Source organism: Vipera ursinii (genome assembly GCF_947247035.1).
Source record: "Vipera ursinii genome assembly, chromosome: 3".
Classification (NCBI taxonomy): Eukaryota; Metazoa; Chordata; class Lepidosauria; order Squamata; family Viperidae; genus Vipera; species Vipera ursinii.
This window is the reverse complement of record NC_139516.1, coordinates 105364199-105387520: the sequence shown is the minus strand read 5'-3', so window position 1 is coordinate 105387520 and position 23322 is coordinate 105364199. Positions and strand designations below refer to the sequence as shown.

Here is a 23322-nt window from a genome sequence, read left to right as displayed (position 1 = left end):
ACTGAGAATCTCCATAGTCATTTGCCTGAAGGTAAGTATTGGTATTAGATAGACATGGAGTAAAAACTATATTTCCACCAGCATGTTATAATGGGACATGTCTACCATTGCTTTTATTTTTCCAGTTTTGCTAATACTTAAAGACTTCATATTATACATTATTATTCATTATCATATATACCGATATCTGAAATTCAGAATAACAAACTCAGTTCTCAATCAAATCTGAAAAGGTACAGTGTGTTACACATCAGAAGACAGAAAGATGTGATCAAAATGTTTTCCACTGCAGAGCTTTGCTAGAATGAATTTAGGCAGCAGATTGAAAAGTTTTTTTCTCCAACAGTGCTCTGCATGGATTTTCACCACAGGAATCATACAGCAAGAGATCCAACAGGTGGATTAAGAGATAATGTCAGGACCCACTTCAATCCCACATCTTAAGAAAGCAGAACTCTTGGAAATGAATTCTTCCAACAGGAACTTTTATTAAGACTAGTTGATAGCAGGCATACTAGACAGGATCTGAGATTTCCCACACAGAACGATAGGTTAAGGTATCCCCAAGCAAGAGCCCACCCCACAGTCCATCCAGCCAGTGTGGGATGGCCAATCCCCAGGTGTTAGGCCCATCATGGGAAAAGGAGAGATAACATCGGCCTATCTCCAGATCACAGAGCGATGGTTGACGGCTCTTCACACCTTCCTCTGGGATCGCAGAAACAAACCAGGCACGGAGGTTGCATTCTTTATTCCCTTGTTCCAGCTGACAGTTTAGGGAGATAGGTTCAGAGAGAGATATAGCTCAGGGGAGCAAGATGTTACATTGTAGCGGATAGAGGAAGCAAAGGCAATAAACGAAAGCAAAAGGTTACATTGTAGCAGATAGAGGAAGCAAAGGCAATAAACCCACGGGCACATCCCCCTCCCCTTTGGGGGTATGGCAGAACCCAGGGAAAGGTGAGATTTGCTTTTGGTTAGAGGGGATAGATAGAAATGAAATAGGAATGGGTTCCAACAGATAATTTACCAAACCTGAGGTCCTGGGAAGCATTGTTTCTCAGGTGAATATAAATGGATTTACTTATAATGAAGTGCTAATTTCAGATCTGATTCTAAGCACCCATTTAAAAGCAAATCCAAATTACATGTCATTGATTTTTGTACATATAATAGATTATAAAGATTTCTCCAATTTCAGATAAGCCTCTGCACCATCTTAGGTCTATAGACAACAGAGGTCTACTTTTGATGGCCAAATTATTTGACATTTCTTTCAAAAAATCTTCAGCTTTGCATCTTTGCCAAAATTATGTAATATTGCATCCCTTTGTTCACCAGTAAAATAACCTGGAAGTCATCTGAGCAATGCTACAGACATTTTAAAGAAATGGATCACATAATCAGGTGACAACCTGGTAGTCCTGGAGGATAGAATATTCTTCAAGGGGCCTCCTTTGTTTTCTTAGTCACAACATATGAAGCTTAGGTGTATAAAGCATAAATTATATTTAAGTGTTCTTCACATTATGGGGTTTGTATCTATGCAAGGCATGAATACCTCCACAAATGCCTCCACTAGTATTTTGTATTCTTCAATGCAGGAAGCATGACTATTGACTGAATTGACATGCCTTGTGCCATAGTTCCAACAGATCAGACTCTTCAAAGAACTTTGAGGCATTGTTTACCTTAAAGTATCTTTTATTCAAGTAGCATAATATTGGTACTTACATAATCGCAGCCAAAACCTGAATTCCCTTCCCCTGAGCACATAGTATCAAAGCGCAATTCCCTCCTCTAATTAACAGTCATAAGCCACATTCCCCAATTAGCTTGAAGTGCCGGCTTCCTCTCCAGCTCTCCAGTCCTCCAATTCTTTATCAGCTCTAATTTCCATAACCTTGATTCTCATGTTAAGCTTAGTGTTGTTATGTCTAGCTGGACTCTCATTCACATCCCCCACTCCCAGCATCATCTAACTGTAAAAGCAAAAAGGAAAAAATGGCTACATTTCCATCTGTTGTCAATGCAAAAACATCCGATGTTAGCAGTGTTGACACCTTGATCACAAAGTGTTGGGAAACACCCAGTGACTCAGGAATTCAAAGAGGAATTAGCCTTGAATCAGTGTCCTTTAACCTTTTGGGCACCAGGGACTGGTTCTATGGAGAGAGGTTTTTATGTGGGCTGGACGGGCTGTGGTGTTTATGTGCTGCCTGTATCCCGCGGATGGGCCTTCATTAGTTTACAAGGCCTGGTTTCTGGCATTCTGTGGACCGGTGCCAGTCCATGGACCAGGGGTTGGGCACCCCTGCCTTGAATCACTGGGCAGGTACAAGAGATCCGGGACTGACCTCACATACACACCGAGTTCCATAGAACCTTATTCATCTGTTTCCAAGGGAAGGCAAGCAGCCTCGGGAGATTCCTGTAGTATAGCGAGAATACAATGAAATAGTTTGAATTGTAGATCTGCTTGCTTGCTCCTGACACAAATCTATCCTTACACTACAGATTCTATTCAGAACAGTTACATATGACGAAAAATGAAATTCAAATTTATTACATCCCTGAGGCCAGCTGGAAACAAGGTATTGAATAAAAGTACTACATTACTCCCCTTCATGGATTACTGCCTTGTCGTGGTGAAGGGGCTTGCGTAATTCAATGAAGCTATGATCTATGCCATGCAGGGCCACCCAAGACGGACAGGTCATAGCAGAGAGTTCTGACAAAACGTGATCCACTGGAGAAGGAAATGGCAACCCACTCCAGTATCTTTGCCATGAAAACCCTATGGACAGTACCAAAAGGCAAAATGATATGACGCTGGAAGATGAGCCCCTCAGGTCGGAAGGCGTCCATTATGCTACTGGGGAAGAGCAGAGGGCTAGTACTAGTAACGCCAGAAAGAATGAAGCGACTGGGCCAAAGCCGAAAGGACGCTCAGCTGTGGATGTGTCTGGTGGTAAAAGGAAAGTCCGATGCTGTAAAGATTTTTTCTCCATAGGAACCTGGAATGTAAGATCCATGAATCAAGGCAAGATGGACGTGGTCAAACAAGAGATGACAAGACTGAACATTGACATCTTAGGTATCAGCGAACTAAAATGGACAGGAATGGGTGAATTTAATTCAGATGACCATCAGGTATACTACTGCGGGCAAGAATCCCTCAGAAGAAATGGAGTAGCCTTCATAGTCAATAAAAGAGTAGGAAAAGGGGAGGGGCGTGGCCTAAGGAAGTTAAGGGACTCCTGGCAGACGTGCTCCAGAAGCTTCGGGTTGCTAAGGATGGCGACTAAGTTTCTAACTTGGAATGTCAATGGCTTAAACTCACCACAGAAGAGAAAGAAAGTTTTTCAATACTTAAAACAATTTAAGACTGATGTTATTTGCTTGCAAGAAACACATATTAGGGTTATGGACCAAAAGTACCTATTGAACTCTAGATTGGATACACAATTTATTGCTTCTGCAATGAATAAGAAAAATGGAGTGGTTATTTATGTCAAGAATACTGTGACAGCGGAGCTAATAGAAGCAGATAAACAAGGAAGATATGTTATAATAGATTTGCTGTTAGAAGGAAAAAAAACCACTTTTGGTTGGACTGTACGCTCCTAATCAACAACAAGCTGATTTTTATAGTTCATTACACAGTAAGATTACTCAATTGGATTATAAATCTTTTATTTTTATGGGTGATTGGAACGGCGTCTTGGACGTACAACTGGATAAGTGTGGTTCTTTTAGGCATACTCCAAGCCACGCTAGATTGCCTAAATCTTTTTTTGAAATGAAGGATGATTTGGAGTTGCGAGACATTTGGAGAGAAAGACATTTACAAGAAAAGGATTACACTTTTTTTCTGATAGACATCAATCTTTTTCCAGGATTGATTTTATATTACTGACTAATGATTTTTTTCCAGGATCAAGAAGATAAAGATTTGTCCAAGAACTATGTCTGACCATAGTCCAGTTTGGTTAGAGATTGACAAGGATAATAGAGATAGGGGCTCTTGGCGCTTAAATGAGAACTTGTTTAGAAATCAGAGAAATGTGGAAGAATGTAAAAAAACAGATGAAGGACTTTTTTGAAACTAACATGAATAAGGGTACTTCTATGGACATGGTTTGGGATGCTAGGAAAGCTTATATGAGAGGGGTGTTAATATATATGAATAACAAATACAGACGTAACTTGGAATTTAGGAGGAAAGAATTAGAGAATGAAATTAGGGAAAAAGAAAAGGCCCTAATTCTGAATCCATCGGATGTGAAGATCAAAGAGGTTATTAATTTGTTAAGAGGACAATTTGATAAGTTGGTGGCTGATCAGGTGGCAACTAACTTACGGTTTGCTAGGCATAACACTTTTTGCAATGCCAATAAACCGGGCAGATGGTTAGCTTACAGGTTAAGGAAGAAGCAAAGGGCTTCTAACATAGATGAAATAGAACATAAGGGTAAGGTTGTGTATCAACAGGACCTTGTTAAGGAAGCCTTTGTGGACTTTTATTCCAAATTATATGCTAAAGATAAGATTAATGAAGCAGATATTGATGTATATTTGAGGAATGCCAACATCCCGGTTCTTACACAAGAACAAAATGAAGAGATTAATCAATTGATAACAGAAGAAGAAATTCTTTTAGCAATTAAACAATTGAAGGTGGATAAAATGCCAGGCACGGATGGACTGACTGCGGTGTACTACAAAAACCTACAATTGGAGATGATAAAGCCACTAAGGGAATTTTTTCAGACAATTCAAAGGGGAGGAAGGGTGCCTCCGTCTTGGAGAACTGCTTTTATTTCTCTGATTCCGAAGGAAATCAGGACGTCACTCAAGTAAGAAATTACAGACCAATATCACTTTTGAACACGGACTACAAGATATTTGCTAAGGTTTTAGCTAACAGATTGATGAGGGTTTTGCAACAGATAATTCATGGGGACCAAACTGGGTTTATTAGTGGTAGACAAATGAAAAATAACGTGAGGCATATAGTAGACTTGTTGGAATTTTTGGAAAGGAACAACCAGATCCCTGCAGCGCTGATCTTTATAGACGCCGAAAAAGCCTTTGATCAACTGGATTGGCAATTTCTGATGAAAGTTTTAGATAAAATGAATTTTGGGGATAAATTCTTACAACCAATTAGGGCATTATATCAAAAACAAACAGCCCGAATAATAGTAAATAATAGTTTGACTGAAGTATGTAATATTGAAAAGGGCACAAGACAAGGGTGTCCATTATCACCTTTATTATTTATTTTAACTTTGGAGATATTGCTGATTAAAATACGGAATTCGGAAAAAATTAAGGGAATTCAAATTAGAGATCAGGATTATAGACTGAGGGCGTTCACAGACGATCTGGTTGTTATGGTGACCCAGCCAAAAAATTCTGTTGTGGACCTGATGGAGATAATAATGCAATATGGAAAGGTCTCTGGATTTAAGGTTAATATACACAAAACTAAAATATTAGCCAAAAATATGACAGTATCGCAAAAGGCCCTTCTAGAAGGGTTAACTGGATTTGAGATTGTTAAAAGGGTTAAATATTTGGGAGTGTATTTCTCACCCTCAAATGCAAAGTTATATAAAAATAATTATGAAAAGTTATGGGGAAAAATTCAAAAAGAATTGGAGAGTTGGAAAAAATTGCAATTGTCTCTACTGGGAAGAATTGCAGCAGTGAAAATGAATGTTTTGCCTAAATTTCTATTTTTATTTCAAATGATACCTATTCTTAAAAAAGATTCCAATTTGGAGGATTGGCAAAAGGGTATCAATAAATTTGTATGGGCATGGAAAAGGCCACGAGTTAAATTTAAGATTATGCAGGACACGCGTGAAAGAGGTGGTCTTAAAACGCCCAACTTTAAATTATATTATGAAGCTGCTGCGTTGTCAGCGATAAGTGATTGGATTAATTTAACACAAGGGAGATTATTAAATCTTGAAGGCCACGACTTGTTATTTGGCTGGCATGCATATTTATTGTATGATAAGAAGGTAGATAATGTGTTTAAAGTGCATATTTTAAGACAGGCATTGCTGAGAGTTTGGAAAAAGTATAGACATAAGCTAAACTACAAGATACCTTTATGGGCAATACCGAAACATGCAATAGAAAACATAAATGTTGGCTTCAAACATGATGTGACTACATACAAGGAAATCTTAAGTTTGGAGAGGAACGTATGGTGTTTGAAGCCGTATAATTTTTTACGAGAAGAGAAGATTGTTCAAACCTGGTTTCAATATGGTCAATTACAGGCCAGGTGGAAAGAAGATCAGAAAATTGGTTTTTCAATGACTGATGAAAATATGGTAAAGCAAATTAGAAATCAGGGTCCAGCACATATCAAACGGATATATCTTGCATTGATAGAAATTGACTCAGAAACAGAACTTGTTAAAGATTGTATGATAAAGTGGGCTCAGAATATTCAATAAGTTATCACAATGGACACTTGGGAAAGGATTTGGGTGAGGAACGTAAAATTTACGCAAGCTCAAAACTTAAGAGAGAACTTTTACAAAATGTTTTATAGGTGGCATTTAGATCCTAAAAAGCTTGCAAGTATGTATCCGAACTATCAACCTAAATGCTGGAGATGTGGTGGCGAAGACGCAACGTATTTTCATATATGGTGAACCTGTAAAAAGGTTAAAGTTTTTTGGATTAAAATCTGGTGGAATATGCAGAAGATATTTAAGCAAAGGATAAAGTTTTGTCCGCAATTGTTTTTATTGGGCATAACTATGGATACTACTGTTGTGGACACTAAGTTGATGTTGAACTTAATTACGGCAGCAAGACTTTTAGTAGGTCAATATTGGAAGAAGGAGGAACTGCCGACTATAGAAGAATGGACTTTAAAAGTTTCTGACCTGGCGGAAATGGCAAAGATTTCGGCTTATTTGAAAGACCATTCGCAACAACGTTATATTATGGAGTGGAAAAAGTGGATTGATTATATCCAGAACAAATATGGGACTAAAAAGTTTCATTTAGCATTTGTATAAGTTTTCTATGTGATATTAGTACTGCTTGTAGTCATTTTATAGGAGCTAGAGTGCGATAGACTTAATAGTTTATTGTTGTTAACATATGGTTATGATTGTTTTTACCTTTATACCTTGTATTTAGCTCGGGGAAGTCAGGGAGAGGGGAGGGGGGAAGGGGTGGGGGAAGGGTTAGGGAGGGATAGGAAGGGTTGGGAGGAGGGAGGGGGGAGGGATTGTTAAAGATAAAATGTATTGTAAAACTTTTCAATAAAAAAAAAGAGTAGGAAAAGCAATACTGGGATACAATCCTCAAAATGACACAATGATCTCAGTTCGAATCCAAGGGAAACCATTCAATATCACAGTAGTCCAAGTCTATGCCCCAACCACCGGTGCTGAAGAGGATGAAATTGACCGGTTCTATGAAGCCCTACAACATCTTATAGAACTAACACCAAAAAATGATGTTCTTATCATCATGGGGGATTGGAATGCTAAAGTAGGAAGCCAAAAGGTAACCAGAATAACAGGCAAGTTTGGCCTTGGAGTACAAAATGAAGCAGGGCACAGGCTGATAGAATTTTGTCAAGAGAATATGATGGTCATAGGAAACACTCTTTTCCAACAACCCAAGAGACGGCTCTACACATGGACATCACCAGACGGTCAACACAGAAATCAGATTGACTATATGCTCTGCAGCCAAAATTTTGGTTCAAAATTGGGAAAGGAGTCCGGCAAGGCTGTATACTGTCGCCTTGCCTATTTAACTTATATGCAGAGCACATCATGAGAAAGGCAGGGCTAGATGAATCAAAAGTTGGAATTAAGATTGCTGGAAGAAATATCAACAACCTAAGATATGCAGATGATACCACTCTAATGGCAGAAAGTGAAGAGGAACTAAAGAGCCTCTTGTTGCGGGTGAAGAAGGAGAGTGCAAAAGTTGGGTTGAAACTAAACATTAAGAAAACCAAGATCATGGCATCCGGCCCTCTCAATTCCTGGCAAATAGATGGAGAAGAAATGGAGGTAGTGACAGATTTTATTTTCCTGGGCTCCAAGATCACTGCAGATGGGGACTGTAGTAAAGAAATTAAAAGACGCTTGCTCCTCGGGAGGAAAGCCATGGCAAATCTAGACAGCACACTAAAAAGCAGAGACATCACCCTGTCAACAAAAGTGCATATAGTCAAGGCTATGGTCTTCCCAGTTGCAATGTATGGCAGTGAAAGTTGGTCCATAAGAAAGGCTGAGCGCCAAAGAATTGAGGCCTTTGAACTCTGGTGCTGGAGAAAACTCCTGCAAGTCCCTTGGACTGCAAGGCGATCAAACCGGTCAGTCCTAGAGGAGATCAACCCTGACTGCTCTTTAGAAGGCCAGATCCTGAAGCTAAAATACTTTGGCCACCTAATGAGAAGGAAGGACTCACTGGAGAAGAGCCTAATGCTGGGAAAGATTGAGGGCAATAGAAGAAGGGGACGACAGAGAATGAGGTGGCTGGATGGAGTTACTGAAGCAGTAGGCGTGAGCTTAAATGGACTCCAGAAGATGGTAGAGGACAGGAAAGCCTGGAGGAACGTTGTGCATAGGGTTGCGATGGGTCGGACATGACTTCGCAACTAACAACAACAACTACATTACTCTCTCTCTCTCTCTCTCTCTCTCTCTCTCTCTCTCTCTCTCTCTCTCTCTCTCTATATATATATATATATATATATATATATATATATATATATATATATATATATACATATACAGTATGTACATTATATGTGCATAAATATAGGTATATATGTATAATGAGGAAAAACTATTCTCACTGTGAATTCACAGTATCTTTTATTAAATGACTTGAGATTCAGCTACATCTGGCAATTAGTAGCTGAAAACATCTATTTTCCTACATAGTAGGAAAAGATCAGTCAGAGTACAAATATTATTGACTATTAATTTAATAATGGCTAGCGAGTGGAAAGACACAATTCAGAAAAGTTAAGCAGTTTTGAGCTGTGGGAAACATGGCTTAATAATTTTATTTGAATTCAATGAATATAAAGAGATTGCTGTGGAATAGAAGTTAATTCAATGTGGCCTAAATGTAGAGTTTTAAATAGCTGTAAAAATCACAGAATAGAATAGAATAGAATAGAATAGAATAGAATAGAATAGAATAGAATAGAATAGAATAGAATAGAATAGAATAGAATAGAATAGAATAGAATAGAATAACGTCATAAATGATAGTTACAATCATTAATCATGTTACAAACAACAATTGATAAATCATAAGAAACTAATAAAAGACAGTAGGAAAGATGAGATGACAAAAGATGAGAAATAAGACTGCTGTCGAAATTAAGTGTTCAGCAGAATAATGGCGCAGGAGAAAAAAACCTATCTTTATGTCTAGTTGTCTTGGCATACAATTCTCTATAGCAGCATCCTGATGGGAGAAGTTGAAATAGATTATGTCCAGGATGTGAGGGGTCTCTAGATATTTTCTCAGTCCTCTTTCTTACCCGTGCAGTATACAGGTCCTCAATGGAAGGCAAGCTGTTGAGATTGCTTTTTTCTGCAGTCCTAACTATCCATTGAAGTCTGTACCTGTCCTCTTAGGTTGTGCCAAACCACAGTTATTGAGGGACAGATGACAGACTCAGAAGACTGTCAGATGGACTGGTTACCATATTTAATCTAATAAATGTAATGTGTGCAAGCTTTATCTTTCCCCTGTCCTGACCTCTGTGCCTACACATTTGTAATTTTGGTCATAAAACTTCTGCAAAAAAAGCAAACTGTCAGGTCCCACTTCAATCCCACATCTTAAGAAAGCAGAAATCTTGGAAACAAATTCTTCCAACAGGAACTTTTGTTACATGTTTTGTGCCAGCCCATGGCAGTTCCCCAAATAGGTCATCAGATGGAGCAAAGAGGCTTCTTTGCTCCCCTGCAGCAGCCCCATTGGCGAGAGAGTTTTATGGCTAGGGAGGGGCCGAGATCCCCCATAAATACCTCTGCCCAGGGGCTGCTTCTTTGTTCTGCTTCTCTTTTTCTATCTCCTCACTTGCATGCATTCTCTATCATACAAGCATGGATGCTTCCATGCCATATAGCTCTTTTTATATAACCTATCGATGAATAAAGATTCATAATGACTGCATTTCTGCATTCTGCCTATTTTACTTGGAAGCACCTTAACGTCCCATCGATCTCTTGTGAAAGCTGCTTCACAAGTTGGTAGCAGAGAGGATGGTTTAAGGCAAAGCCTCCAAGCTTGCAGATAGCAGTAAGATCCTTAGATTTGAAACTGAAATGGATGGACGGAGATCCCAGATTGTGACCAGAAGTCTTCAATCAAGATTAACAGCTCTAGCCCCTGAAGCAAGCTCTGCTCCAGGTGAGAGCACAGATGGCTTCCTTCTGCACGCCACAGAGGGAAGCTTGGAAGTTTTACAGTCCACCCAAGACTGTCAAGATGCAGCAGAAGCGCTCCGGGCCCAACGCAAGCAACGCGTGGATCAAATGTCTACACTGGAATGCAAGGAACTGCTTCTAAAACTCCTTGAAGTACAGGAGACCCCACAAGCCTCTCCACGAAGGACATCAGTGCAGAAGGACTGTGGATGCCGGGTAAGCCCCCCGTCAGCGACCATGAGGCCCCTTATATGGCGCCTGCCACCCTGAGTAACCCCGGGACCCCAGGGCTTTCGGCGCGAAATCCCCTGCCTAACTGTGACCTACAGCTTCCTGGGGCAACAGGAAACAAGATGGCTACACCCAGGGAGACCGCATGGCCCGGCACAGGAAACAAGATGGCAGCCCCCTGTGCGCCCACATTTTCTAACAAAGAAAGGCCTCAATTAAGTCTGGAGGCCCAGCAACCCCTGGCATCCAGCCGTAGCAACATGCAAACTCCTGGGCTCTCTCCAGCAGAAACCCTCATGACCTATGATGGCAATAAGACTGCTCATTACCCTCCAAGGCCCCCGACCCTCTCTCTGGGGCCCCCAGTCTTCCTTTCGCCCCCGCCCAGGCGCTCTCCTTACTTGGCCTTCGGGGGGGGTTGGCCCCCTCCTCCAGCATCGGCTTTAGCCATCCCCAAGGTTTTCAGCACCAGCGATGGGCTTCTCAAGGCAATCCAGGGCCGGGGGGGCTCCAGGAAGGATTTCCAGAGCTTTTTCAAAACCAAGTGCCGGCCGGCAATCTTGGGCAACGCCCACCCCCTGATCACATGTTTTCCGGACATGCCCAGTACAGGCTTTTTAACCCTGAAGGGGGGCCATCTGAAAATCAGAGAAAAATACCGCCAACGCCCACTAGAGGGGTGCCTTTACCTTTTTTCTCAATGCAAACCTCTCAAATGCTCCAGGAACTGGACAAAACGTTTCTCCCTGCGTCCACGTTGCCTCTCAACTTTGAAAAACTGAAAATTGGGGGGGGGAGAACTACCACAGTTGGAATAGAAATTTGCAGGTATGTCTATTAAAGGATGGGACTCTTGAAATGGTTCTGAACCCCCCACCTTTCCCGTGGAGCTCACGAGAAGAGTGGCTCCATAGACAGGCTTTTTCTACTCTGATGGGTTCTATGGATGATAATTTGTTCCCAAGCATTCCAGATGGACTCACAGCTTGCGCAGTTTGGCGGTTATTATACAATTTATTCAACAGCAAGAGCATGGGTTCCCTCACCAGACTCACAACTGAGTTTTACAACACAAGACTCAGGTTTGGGGCCAGCATGGCAGAACATCTCGGAAAATTAAAATCCCTCAGGGCGCAACTAATGTCCAAAAATTACCGAATACCTGAAGAGAACTTGGTCGCAGTTATCGTGGCTTCCCTGGACAAAAGTTGGAACAATTTTATTATTTCCCTGGAAGGGGGCAGGGATGAACCCATGCCTCTGTCCTATCTCGAGGGCAGACTCATTGACGAAGATAGCAGACGAAGAGATACGGGAGAATACAACAGAGTCACCAGCCAGCCAGCCAGCAGACGACACCGCAACTCAGAGCAGGTTAATGCTCTACTCAAGTGTTTCACCTGTGGCTCTGAGGGGCACCTCAAGAAGGACTGCCCCCATTTTCAACAAGGCCCCAAGCGTGGTCCCAATCAAGGTAGGGGCAAGGGACAAGGAAGGGGCCGTGGCGGGGCCAAAAGTACTAACAATTTTGTGTCTACCTGTGCCCCCACCACAAGAGCTGATAGCTCCACTGACTTATGGTTACTGGACTCTGGAGCTTCTTCTCACATTACCAATATGAGTCAAGGGTTTAAAAGGTTAAAGAAAATTAACTCATCTGTCAAAGTCGCAAATGGTGATAAAGCTTTAATTATTGGAGAGGGCACGGTTTCTGTACCTGGGCTTGGAAAAGTTGAAGGTGTTTTACACGCTCCCTCCATTGCCAACAACCTATTAAGCATTATCAAATTATGTGACGATGACAATGTGGAAGTTCTATTTCGCAAAGGGGGAGGTCATGTCACCCGGGACCAGAGGGTCATCGGAAATATTGACATCATTAATGATTCGCCATATTTTTCCCCACAACCAACCCCAAGGCTGCTTAACCAGTGCAAGGCCGAAGCGGTTGCATCCAAGCCCACACAGCAAGGCAGTGTGGATAAGAAATCCGAACCTCAGCTGTCACCTGAAGCACCGCTCAAGGCAACCAATGCCAAGAGGGTGTCAGTGGGGAAGCCACTTCATGATAAGTGTGCCCATATATTACACCGAAGACTAGGTCATGCAAGCTTCCCTGTGGTTAAAAAGATGGGAGAGTTTGCTGAGGGAGTCCAGCTCAAAGATTGTGAGGTATTCCTGGACTGTGCAATCTGTAAGAGGTCAAAGAGGAAGGCTGCGCCTATTCCAAAAACGTCACTGCGCAAGACCCAATACCCGTACCAACTAGTACATGTTGATTTGGTCGGGCCTTTCACACCATCCCTAGGGAAAAGTCAGTATTCTCTCACTGCAGTTGATGATTTTTCACGGTACGGCCACGTGTATATCCTCACAGAAAAATCTGAAGCCTTTGACGCCATAAAATCACTCTACAACTTTATAGAGACCCAGTATAAAACCAAGATCGCACAACTGCAGAGCGACCGCGGGGCTGAGTTCATGTCCCGAAAATTCCAGGACTGGGTAAAGCGTAAGGGCATCCGCCATTTTCTTACCGCGCCTTTCACCCCAGCTCAGAATGGTATGGCAGAGAAAAGAAATGGAGTCCTACAAACTATGATGCGTAGTCTGATTGCAGACGCAGGGGTCGCAGAATCATACTGGGCAGAAGCGGTAAAATATGCCAATTACACCTTAAACCGCACCTGGAGCAGTGTTGTGAACCAGACCCCATATTTCCTAGTTCATGGTAGGAAACCAAATCTTGGACATTTACGTGTTTTTGGGTCCTACGCATGGGTTCACATCCCCAAGCAGCTGTGGAAGAAGGGGAGATCTGTCTCCCAGAGACTGAGGTTCTTGGGCTACGCTCCTGGCTCCAAGGCCTACCGTTTCCTGGTAGAAGGGGGCAGGATTGTGACTTCTCAATCTGCCTCCTTCGAAGAGGACTCCAATTGGGCCCAGATTCACTCCAATGATCTGAGCCCATATATCAACCGTTCCAGCAAGGGCACACCGACTACGACATCACCTGAGACGTCCACATACCCTGCCACCGACGAAAGTGTGGAACAAGACGAAGATGTCATCCCACCTGGTTCAGATGGGGAGGATGAGCCGTCCAGTTCCCCAGCAACGCCTCAGAAACCCGCAGAAGAAAAAGGCGGTGAGTGGCAGAAGGTAAGGAGGTCAAAGCGGTCCAACAAAGGCATCCCGCCAAAGAGAATTGACATTGGGCACATCGCGTCTGTTAACAGCGTTGTGGTCACCCCAAAATCCTTCTCTGACATTCAGGAGCTGCCCATCGAAGAACAGGAGAAATGGCAGCTCGCGATGGAGAAGGAAATGCAGAGCTTAAAACAACTCAAGGTCTTCACCCCCTAGCAACCTCCAAAGGAGAGGAAAGTCATTGGCACAAGGTGGGTTTACAAGGCAAAACCACTTGCCAATGGCCTCTACCTGTATAAGGCCCGTTTGGTAGCTCAGGGATTCTCCCAACGCTATATGGAAGACTATGGGGAGACATACTCTCCAACTGTCCGGGCAGAGAGCGTCAAGACCGCCCTCGTGACTGCAGCCGCTCTGGGGGAGGAAGTCTTCCAATTCGACATCCAGACGGCTTACCTCCACACCAAATTGGACCGGCAGATCTACATGAAGGCCCCTCCTGGCTACCAGCAAGAAGGGGATAATACATGGTTACTCCACAAAGGGTTATATGGTCTCAAGCAGTCAGGGAAACTATGGTATGACTGCCTTAGAAAAAGCTTAGAACGAGTTGGTTTCACTGCATCCCGAGCAGATGAATGTGTTTTCACATGCAACTCAAAGGGTACCACAGAAAGGGTGTTAGTTTATGTGGACGACCTACTATACGTAGGACCTGACAAGGAAGGGTGTGATGAATTTGCCAAGGCCCTGGAAGAAAAGTTCACTTTGAAATCTTTGGGGCGGGTTGATAAGTACTTGGGTGTGCATATTTTGGCCACTAAGGGGGGGTTCGCTCTATCTCAAAAAGAAAAGATAGAGGAGTTATTGGCCAAATGCAAAATGGCGGAATCTAATCCCATGCATAGCCCAATGCAGAGCGACTTTTACAACCATACTCACAAGGAGGGTCCTGAGTTCACAGATAATACGCTTTACAGATCTGTGATTGGCTCCTTGCTATATATCAGCAATTGGAGCAGGCCTGACATAGCTTTAGCTGTAAATCTATTGTCCAGGCATGTGGAACACCCAAAGGAATTCCACTGGACTGCTGTTAAGAGGGTACTTAGGTACCTCAGGGGCACGACCGATGCCCTCCTTGTGCTGGAACCAGAGAAGGGGGAGACGGCCCAGCTCTCTGCTTACTCAGACGCAGACTGGGCTGGCGACACCAAAAGTAGACGGAGCACCTCTGGTTTCCTCATATTGCTAAATGGCTGCCCAATACATTGGCATGTTAGGCAGCAAAAATTTGTTTCTTGCTCCACGGCCGAGGCTGAATATGCCAGCCTGTCAGACACGGCCAATGATTTGACTTGGTTCAATGATGTGATAACGAGCATCTGGGCAGCTCCTCCTCTGCCCATCCAAATTCTAGAGGACAACACGGCCGCCATTGCAATCTCGGGGGCTTATGCAGTAGGCTCTAGATCTCGCCACATAGACATACGCTATAAAAATGTCAGACAGCTTGCCAAAGAGGGTTTTATACGTGTAGAGCACTGTAATACAGCTGACCAGATAGCTGATCTGTTCACCAAACCTGTTCCCATTGACCGGCACAACCTTCTGTGTAAGCGTTTGTGTTTGGTCTTCTGAACGTTTTTATACATGTCTATGACACCTGCTCGCCCCCTCACACACATTCACTGGTCCCTGTCATTGGCTGGCAAGAAGGGGAATTGTTACATGTTTTGTGCCAGCCCATGGCAGTTCCCCAAATAGGTCATCAGATGGAGCAAAGAGGCTTCTTTGCTCCCCTGCAGCAGCCCCATTGGCGAGAGAGTTTTATGGCTAGGGAGGGGCCGAGACCCCCCATAAATACCTCTGCCCAGGGGCTGCTTCTTTGTTCTGCTTCTCTTTTTCTATCTCCTCACTTGCATGCATTCTCTATCATACAAGCATGGATGCTTCCATGCCATATAGCTCTTTTTATATAACCTATCGATGAATAAAGCTTCATAATGACTGCATTTCTGCATTCTGCCTATTTTACTTGGAAGCACCTTAACGTCCCATCGATCTCTTGTGAAACCTGCTTCACAACGTTTATTAAGAGTAGTTGATAGCAGGCATAATAGACAGGATCTGAGATTTCTCGTGCAGAGCGATAGGTTAAGGTATCCCCAAGCAAGTCCCCATAGTCCATCCGGCCAGTGTGGGATGACCAATCTCCAGGTGTTAGGTCCATCGTGGGAAAAGGGGAGATAACATTGGCCCATCTCCGGTTTACACAGCGATGGTCAGGGAGCTCTTCACACCTTCCACTGAGGTACAGGTTGGTTTCACTGATTGCAATCAAGGCACAGTAATCCATCCACAAGCACAAAGTGCCGTCCTTCTTTTCTCTGAGGCGGCTACTTTGGGCTTGGCAGGTTTGATAAATCCACTTTCCAAGTTTTTGTCTATGAATTTTTTCATCTCCTACTGTTCTTTAGGGCTCATGGAGTACAATCTGAGCTTCGGGAGTTTTGCCCCAGGTTTGATTTCTATTGCACAGTACATGGGTCAGTGAGGAGGGAGCTCATATGCCTGTTCCTCACTGAAAACCTCAGCAAGGTCTCGGTATTCCTCCGGTATTTCGGGTAACCCTTTTTCCTCTCCCATCGATGCTTTCTCCACTCCTGGGGTTGGTAGGGCTCCTTGGGGCGTCAAGTTCGTACGATCCCTTTTCAGGAATCTGAGCTCTGCTGTTCTCCAATCTACCTGTGGGTTCCACTTCTCTAGCCATGCCAGCCCTAGGATCACTGGGCATTCCATGCCTGGGGTTAGTACAAACGTTATGTCTTCCTTGTAGTCCCCCAGACATAGGTGGATTGGTAAAGTGGCTACATATCTGGCACCACCACCCCCTGCTATGGACCCATGTAGCTGGCTGAACGAGAATGGCTGTTTCAGCCTTCTCACCGGGATGCCTAAGTTCCCCACTAGCGTTGGGCTAATGAGGCAGCAGGTGCAGCCAGAGTCTATTAGGGCTTTCACTCTGACAGCTTCAGACATGAAGGGGGCTAATATAGTCACTGTCTTGAGGATGGGCCCAATAGGTCCACTTACCAGGGGTTCGTCCTCCGAGTTGTCATCCAAAGAATCTGCCGCCCCTGCAGTACAGGCCAGAGTTCCCTGCCCATGCTTGGCAGAGGGTGGGGACTCTACAGCCTCTGTTGCCTTCACGGCAGGTTCTTTTGGCTTGGCTGGGTACTTCCCTGATTTTCCGGCTGGGGATAGATCTGGGTTGTGTTGAGGGGCTTTCAAGTGGCATTCTACGGCGTGATGCCCCTCTCTCCCACATTTGAAACAGCCTGTTGACTTCTTGATCATAGCTGGTGGTTTTGCTGGTTCATGTCATGGTTCAGAGGGTGAGCAGCCCCATGGTTTTCCTCGGCGGTGCCTCTTCAGTAGGTCGATCTCTGCTTCTTCTGCCAGGATGTACCATTCATGTAGTCGGTGTGGGTCCCCTCAGGGTAGGTAAGCATCATACAGGACATAGTTTAGGCCGTCCTTGAAGTGGCTAAGGAGGATGTCTTCCAGCCAGTTCAGTTTGCTGGCGATGGCCTGGAATTCTTGCATATATTCAGCTACCAGGTGTCTGCCTTGCTTCACTGTTTGATCCTCTCATGGGCTTTTTGGTCAGCCAGGGGGTTCTCGAATCGCCTTCTCAGTGAGGACATGAAGTGGTTGAAGTTGTGGAGCTCTGAGGCATTGGATTCATTCAGGTCCACCATCCAATCTGCGCCCCTCCCCCCCATCCAGAGCAGATTGCACGATACGGATACAGACTTCATCGCTGGGGATGTCTCGTCTGTATTCTTCCATGTAGCTGAGGACTTGGGTTAGAAAGAACCCCAAGCGGCATGATTCTCCCCCAAATTTCATGTCCAGTGGCGGGAATTTTTGGATGGATTGGTCCCTTCATCATTGTCAGTGATGTCTCCCATCTTGATCGGCAGCTGTGGGTCAGCGGGGAGTGGGGGCTGTCAAAGCGGTAGCTGCTGTCTTGGCGGTCTCAGCGGACATCCCTGGGATGTCATCTTCAGATTCCCCCTCAGTGTCTCTCTGGCTGGAGCCCAAGGTAATGATGTAGCCACAGGGTTCGGGTTTCTCATCCCCGAGAGAGCCGAGGGTTCTTTTCATCAGGTTAATAGCTTTCTCTAAGATCCAGTTCGAGTGGTCAGTGGGATCTCCTTACTCTTCACTAAGGTAAAGGGATCTCTCCATTTCTTGCTTCCATTTGGGTTGGTGGCTGCCTTGTCTCAGGGTTACCTTTCTCAACCTCTTCTCCCACTCTTCTTTCTTTCCAATGCCCATTGACCACTGAGGTTTGTGGCTGCGTGTCTCCACCACTTCTTCCGAGGAGTAGGACGTCTCAGATCCCAACAGCTGGCAGGGTCCCAGACAGAGGGAGGGCTCCCCCTTCACGGCGGGTTCTTCCTTCCCTGCCCCGTTGTCTGACATTGTGGATTTTGCAAAGTTCCCTGGTAAAGGTCTTCCTTCCATGTTGACTATTACTGCAGATCCTGTCTAATGTCAGGACCCACTTCAATCCCACATCTTAAGAAAGCAGGACTCTTGGAAACAATTTCTTCCAACAGGAACTTTTATTAAGAGTAGTTGATAGCAGGCATAATAGACAGGATCTGAGATTTCCCACACAGAGTGATAGGTTAAGCAAGACCCCACCCCATAGTCCATCCGGCCAGTGTGGGACAGCTTATCCCCAGGTGTTAGGCCCATTGTGGGAAAAGGGGAGATAACATCGGCCCATCTCCAGTTCACAAAGTGATGGTCGAGTGGCTCTTCACTCCTTCCTCTGAGAGCATAGAAATAAACCAGGCACGGAGGTTACATTCCTTATTCCCTTCCTTGTTCTAGCTGACAGTTTAGGGAGAGAAAGTTCAGAGAGAGAGATAATGCAGGAAAACAAAATTTTACATTGTAGTGGATAGAGGAAGCAGAGGCAATAAATGAAAGCAAAATGTTACATTGTAGCAGATAGAGGCAATAAACCCTCCTTGGGAGTATGACAGAACCCAGGGAAAGGTGAGATTTGATTTTGGGTCAGAGGGGATAGATAGAAATGAAATAGGAATGGGTTCTGACACAAACTCAGATCTATAAATATAAATAAATATAAATAAATAAATATAAATATAAATCTATAAATCAGAATCTATATAACATTCTAATGAACTAAGGAGAAATTTTCTGACAATTCCTAATAGCAGAACAACTAGCCTCCAGAAATTAAAAACACTGAAGATTTTTAAGAAGAAATTGGACAACCATTTGTCTGAAACAGTTTAGGATTTATTGCTTGAGCAGGGAGTTGGTGTAGAAGACCTCCAAGGTCCCTTCCAACTCTGTTATTCTTACAGTTTCCCTTCACAGCTTCTCCAAACAGCTGACAGTTACCTCTGAATATGGAACCTTTCTATAATTAGTATGGATAATAACTGATGGTACAAATATTACCAGTATTTATGTCTGATTTTTTTCTAAGTCCAACAAAATTAAATATCACCACATCTTTGGGAAGATAATTGTACATATTTATTTGGTTGTGTAAAGAAGAAAAAAAAGATTCTAGTCTTGAGTCTTCTGCTGCTCAGTTTAATTGGGTGGACTCCAATCATAATTATGGAAGTTTTAAAAACTTCTCTAACTTCACACACTCATTTCATATAATTCCTCTTCATCTCCTTTTTTCCTTCCTTGAATTAAGAAGCCTGAAAAACATATTATTGCTTTGTTTTTTATGGAGGAAAATGATTGTTTTAATTGTTTTTTTTCCCAATTGCAGGACACTCTTCATCTTCGAACAATCAAAGCAGTTGTACACAATGTTGCAAATAGAAGCAAATATTTAAATTGTGTATTTCAGTTTCTGTTGTTTTTTAATCCCATTCTTCATACTTTTTTGGATGGAATTTTTCTTTTATCAAAAATGTTTTTTAACAAGATTGCTGGTAGTCAGACCTGACAAATGTATAAGTGATGTTAGGATTTTAGTCTTGCAATTTTCATCAATTCTTACTTATCTGCATTAAATAGCTGACTCCCTTTTAAAATCTCACTCCAAATCCTTTGACAGTTTTAAGTGAAGATCACTATCATTCACAAGCCTGACCACACTCCTGTTTATCCACAACAGCTGAATAATTATGAAAAATGAAATAACTTTTTTTTTCATTTTGCCTGCTGCCCTATGTGTTTTGCAGTGCAGCCCCTGACTAATCACCCCCAAACCAGATGCAGTAGCCATGATATGGACCCCTCTGGGGACTTTTAAGATTTGACTTACCTTCAAACTGGTCAAATTTAAAGGACTATTGTAAATAGGTTTTTCAAATAATGTGTGCACTAAAATTGCAGTACAGGTAGTCCTCAACCTACAACAGATCCTTTAATGACCATTCGAAGTTCCAGCGGCTCTGAAAAAAGTGACTTATGACCATTTTTCACACTTATGACTAGTGCAGCATCCCCATGGTCACATGATCAAAATTCAGATGCTTGGCAACTGACTCACATTTATGACAGTTGCAGTCCTGGGATCATGTGATCACCTTTTGTGATCTTCTGACAAGCAAAGCCAGTTTCACTTAACAATCATGTTACTATCTTAACAATTGCAGTGACTCATGTAACAACTGTAGAAAGAAAGGTCATAAAATAAAGCTCACTTAACTGTCTCACTTGGCAACTGAAACTTTGGGCTAAATTGTGGTCGTAAGTCAGGGACTACCTATAATTCTAAAACATAGGAATAAAAGGTGTGTTATCTTTACCATATGCATCTCCATACATACAAAGATCCCTTTCAGCAACTAGGCAAGGAACCAAAGTAAACTTCTGTCTGTTGTTTGGTAACAGCTATTTCATGAAAGGCCCGGCCAAAGGAAGTCTTCCAGATACAGTCAATAATCTTAGAAAATTAGTTTGGGTATCTCCATCTAGAATTAATTGTGCAATAACAATTTCAAGTGCTTTTATTGAGTTTAGCATGCTCTGTTGGAATGTACTTTGTAGCAGAATTTATTTTGTTGAGCTTATTCCTAACTTCTTTATGGACCTGACATAATTTATGAGAATATCAGTTCTTTAAAATGATCTGAGTTTCAGCAAATCAATCTCTCAGCGGGATTAATTCAGTTCACCTGTATTTTAGTAACAAAGGCTCTAATTCTGACACTATTATGTCACAGAATCATTTACAGTAGTATGCACCGTCCTTATCTGAACTCCTGGACTAGAGATATAAAGCTATATCTTATTAGTGCATTGTATAGAGATGATGTATAAAGCACAGTGACCTACAAGTTCAATTGTATAAAGCACAGTGACTATAAGTTCAATTCCCAATAGAACAATATGAACCACAAAAAATCTAATACTAAGTATAATGGCTGCATATACTTGCTCAGTCTCAATAAATCTATGGGATACATAATCTCGAAAAAATGGCATTTCTGCCACTCCTGATTTTTCCCCCTAAACTTATCACTGTACTCAAACTCTTTGACTAATTAGGAGCATATCTGAGGGCTCTGGTGATTTTCCTGCATTCAGAGCCTCTTAAGATCTTTCTTTCCTGCCCCCCCCCCTTTTTTTTTTGTTTCTCCGATGTTTTTATGTTTATCATGTTAAGAACCTATGGGATACCTTTACAGATGATTAACAGAAAGAGCAAATTCATCTAACTCAATAATCAACAAAAGACTCCTGTAGATTTGAAATCCACACAAGTTTCTAAAATATCACTTAAAAAGTCTGGGAACTTTATTATAAAAATGACTTGACAGCCCCTTCGTTTTCTCAGAAAACCGCAAGCTATTTGTTCCTTCATAGGGAGAATACAACAAGCGTGGGCTATATAACCCCCTTATGTAGCACACTTTCCATTCTCCTGTCCTTCCGCTGCTGTTGCAACCCCTAAATATTCTTTCCCTTATGTAGCCCTCTTCCCAGTTAACCAACTGTACATTCTATTCTTCTATCCGAGCAAATCATTAAACAACAACGCGTGGACCATTCATTACTACTAGTAGACAACTCCCCACTGCTTATAAATGCACTGGACTGCGCTACAACGCAGTTCGCATACGTTGGACAGTCGGCGCTCAGCCCTTCAACCGCACCGGCCCATCATGTCCGGGATGACTTGGAACAAACCCCACCAAGTTCAAAGAGAATTTCCCTCGTGCTGGCGCGCCGAGTTACTGCTCAGCCGCCACGTATGCCGTAGTACTGGATTCCAGTTTTCGGGCGCTTCGCATAAGAAAATAAGGGGCGACAGCAGTTTAGCTGACTGACAGGGGATCTCTGAGATCTCAGGGTGACCATCGGGGCTCCTCGAGAAAACACGCGTTCTTCTCCGAGTGCGTCACCGAAAGCGGTTCGCTGGTTTGCAGGCGACCGATGTCAGCGCCCAGCGGCACAAGGCCCGCTTCCCACACACGGAGCGACAGCTTTACAACACTTTCCCGCCCAACTCCCCTCGCTGGCCAAAACAGGCGCCCCTCGATCGCGCTCGCCCCTTTCCCAACCGCTCGACAAAGTTCCTTCTCCGGGGACATTGGCAGCTGAATCCGCCCCAGCAACGCACGCCGAGCGAAGGGACGCCGGGCGCCGTACCTCGGATGTATGTGCACTTGCTCTCGTCCAGCAAACCGGAGCTTGATCCGCCCATCCTGCCGGCGATCGGGGCGGCTGAAGGGAGGAACTGACGCGCGGATGGGCGAAGGTATCACCAGCAGCTGGACGCAGGATGGGCTCCAATCCAACCTTTCCTCTCCGCGTCCGCTCCGGCTCTCGCCCTCGGGCGCTACTCCGTCCTGCCTCCCCCTCCGCAGCCCAAGTGCAAAACCTCCTCCAGCCCCGGGAACCGCCCGATGAGGCGCCTCCTTCCCGGCTCCTCCTGGCTGAGGGTCAGGCTCACGAAAGCGCCCAGCTCCGGGAGACGAATCCTCGTTAGGAGCAGACGAAGAGCAGAGGGCAGCTTTCTCCCGGCTTCTCCCTTCTAGCTGCCTCGCCTTTGCTTTTTTTCTGCAAAGTGCGGAACTAAATTCAGGGCCCTCCTGAGAGAAGCCCGAAGGGGCGGGGAGGGGTCGGTGCTGAGTAGAAGCGGCCTGTCTCGACTGCACCTCGAAGGAAGGCTGACCGGTGTGGTGGGGGTGGAACGACTGTCGGGCGATCACCTGAGCTCTCTGCAGGAAGATCAACTCGCTGGTTCAAACCTCCCAGCTAACTTGCCTCAGAAAGACACCCCGCCACCTCTGGTGGCTTTCCTGCCTGAGGCAGCGGCCATTTGGCCTCCTAGGATAGCTCGGTCCCTATCCTATTAAGGAGGGAGATTGTTTGGGGGGGGGTTGTAAAGCGTTAATGACAGAAGTACAGGGTAGCTCCCATCTGTCTTTTCTTAATGCAAAATGCCATAGTTTGTCAAATCCAA

General features: G+C 43.8%; 1 protein-coding gene across 1 annotated transcript in view; it reads right to left on the bottom strand.

The window, feature by feature from the left end:
• The window catches only part of NIBAN1 (niban apoptosis regulator 1), a 149023-nt gene extending 125994 nt beyond the window's left edge, over positions 1-23029 (bottom strand). The window contains exon 1 of the mRNA XM_083359070.1: positions 22506-23029. Coding sequence (XP_083215196.1) covers positions 22506-22560 — 55 coding nt within the window. The 5' untranslated portion in view covers positions 22561-23029. The remainder of the gene's footprint in view (positions 1-22505) is intronic.
• Between the last annotated feature and the right edge of the window lie 293 nt (positions 23030-23322).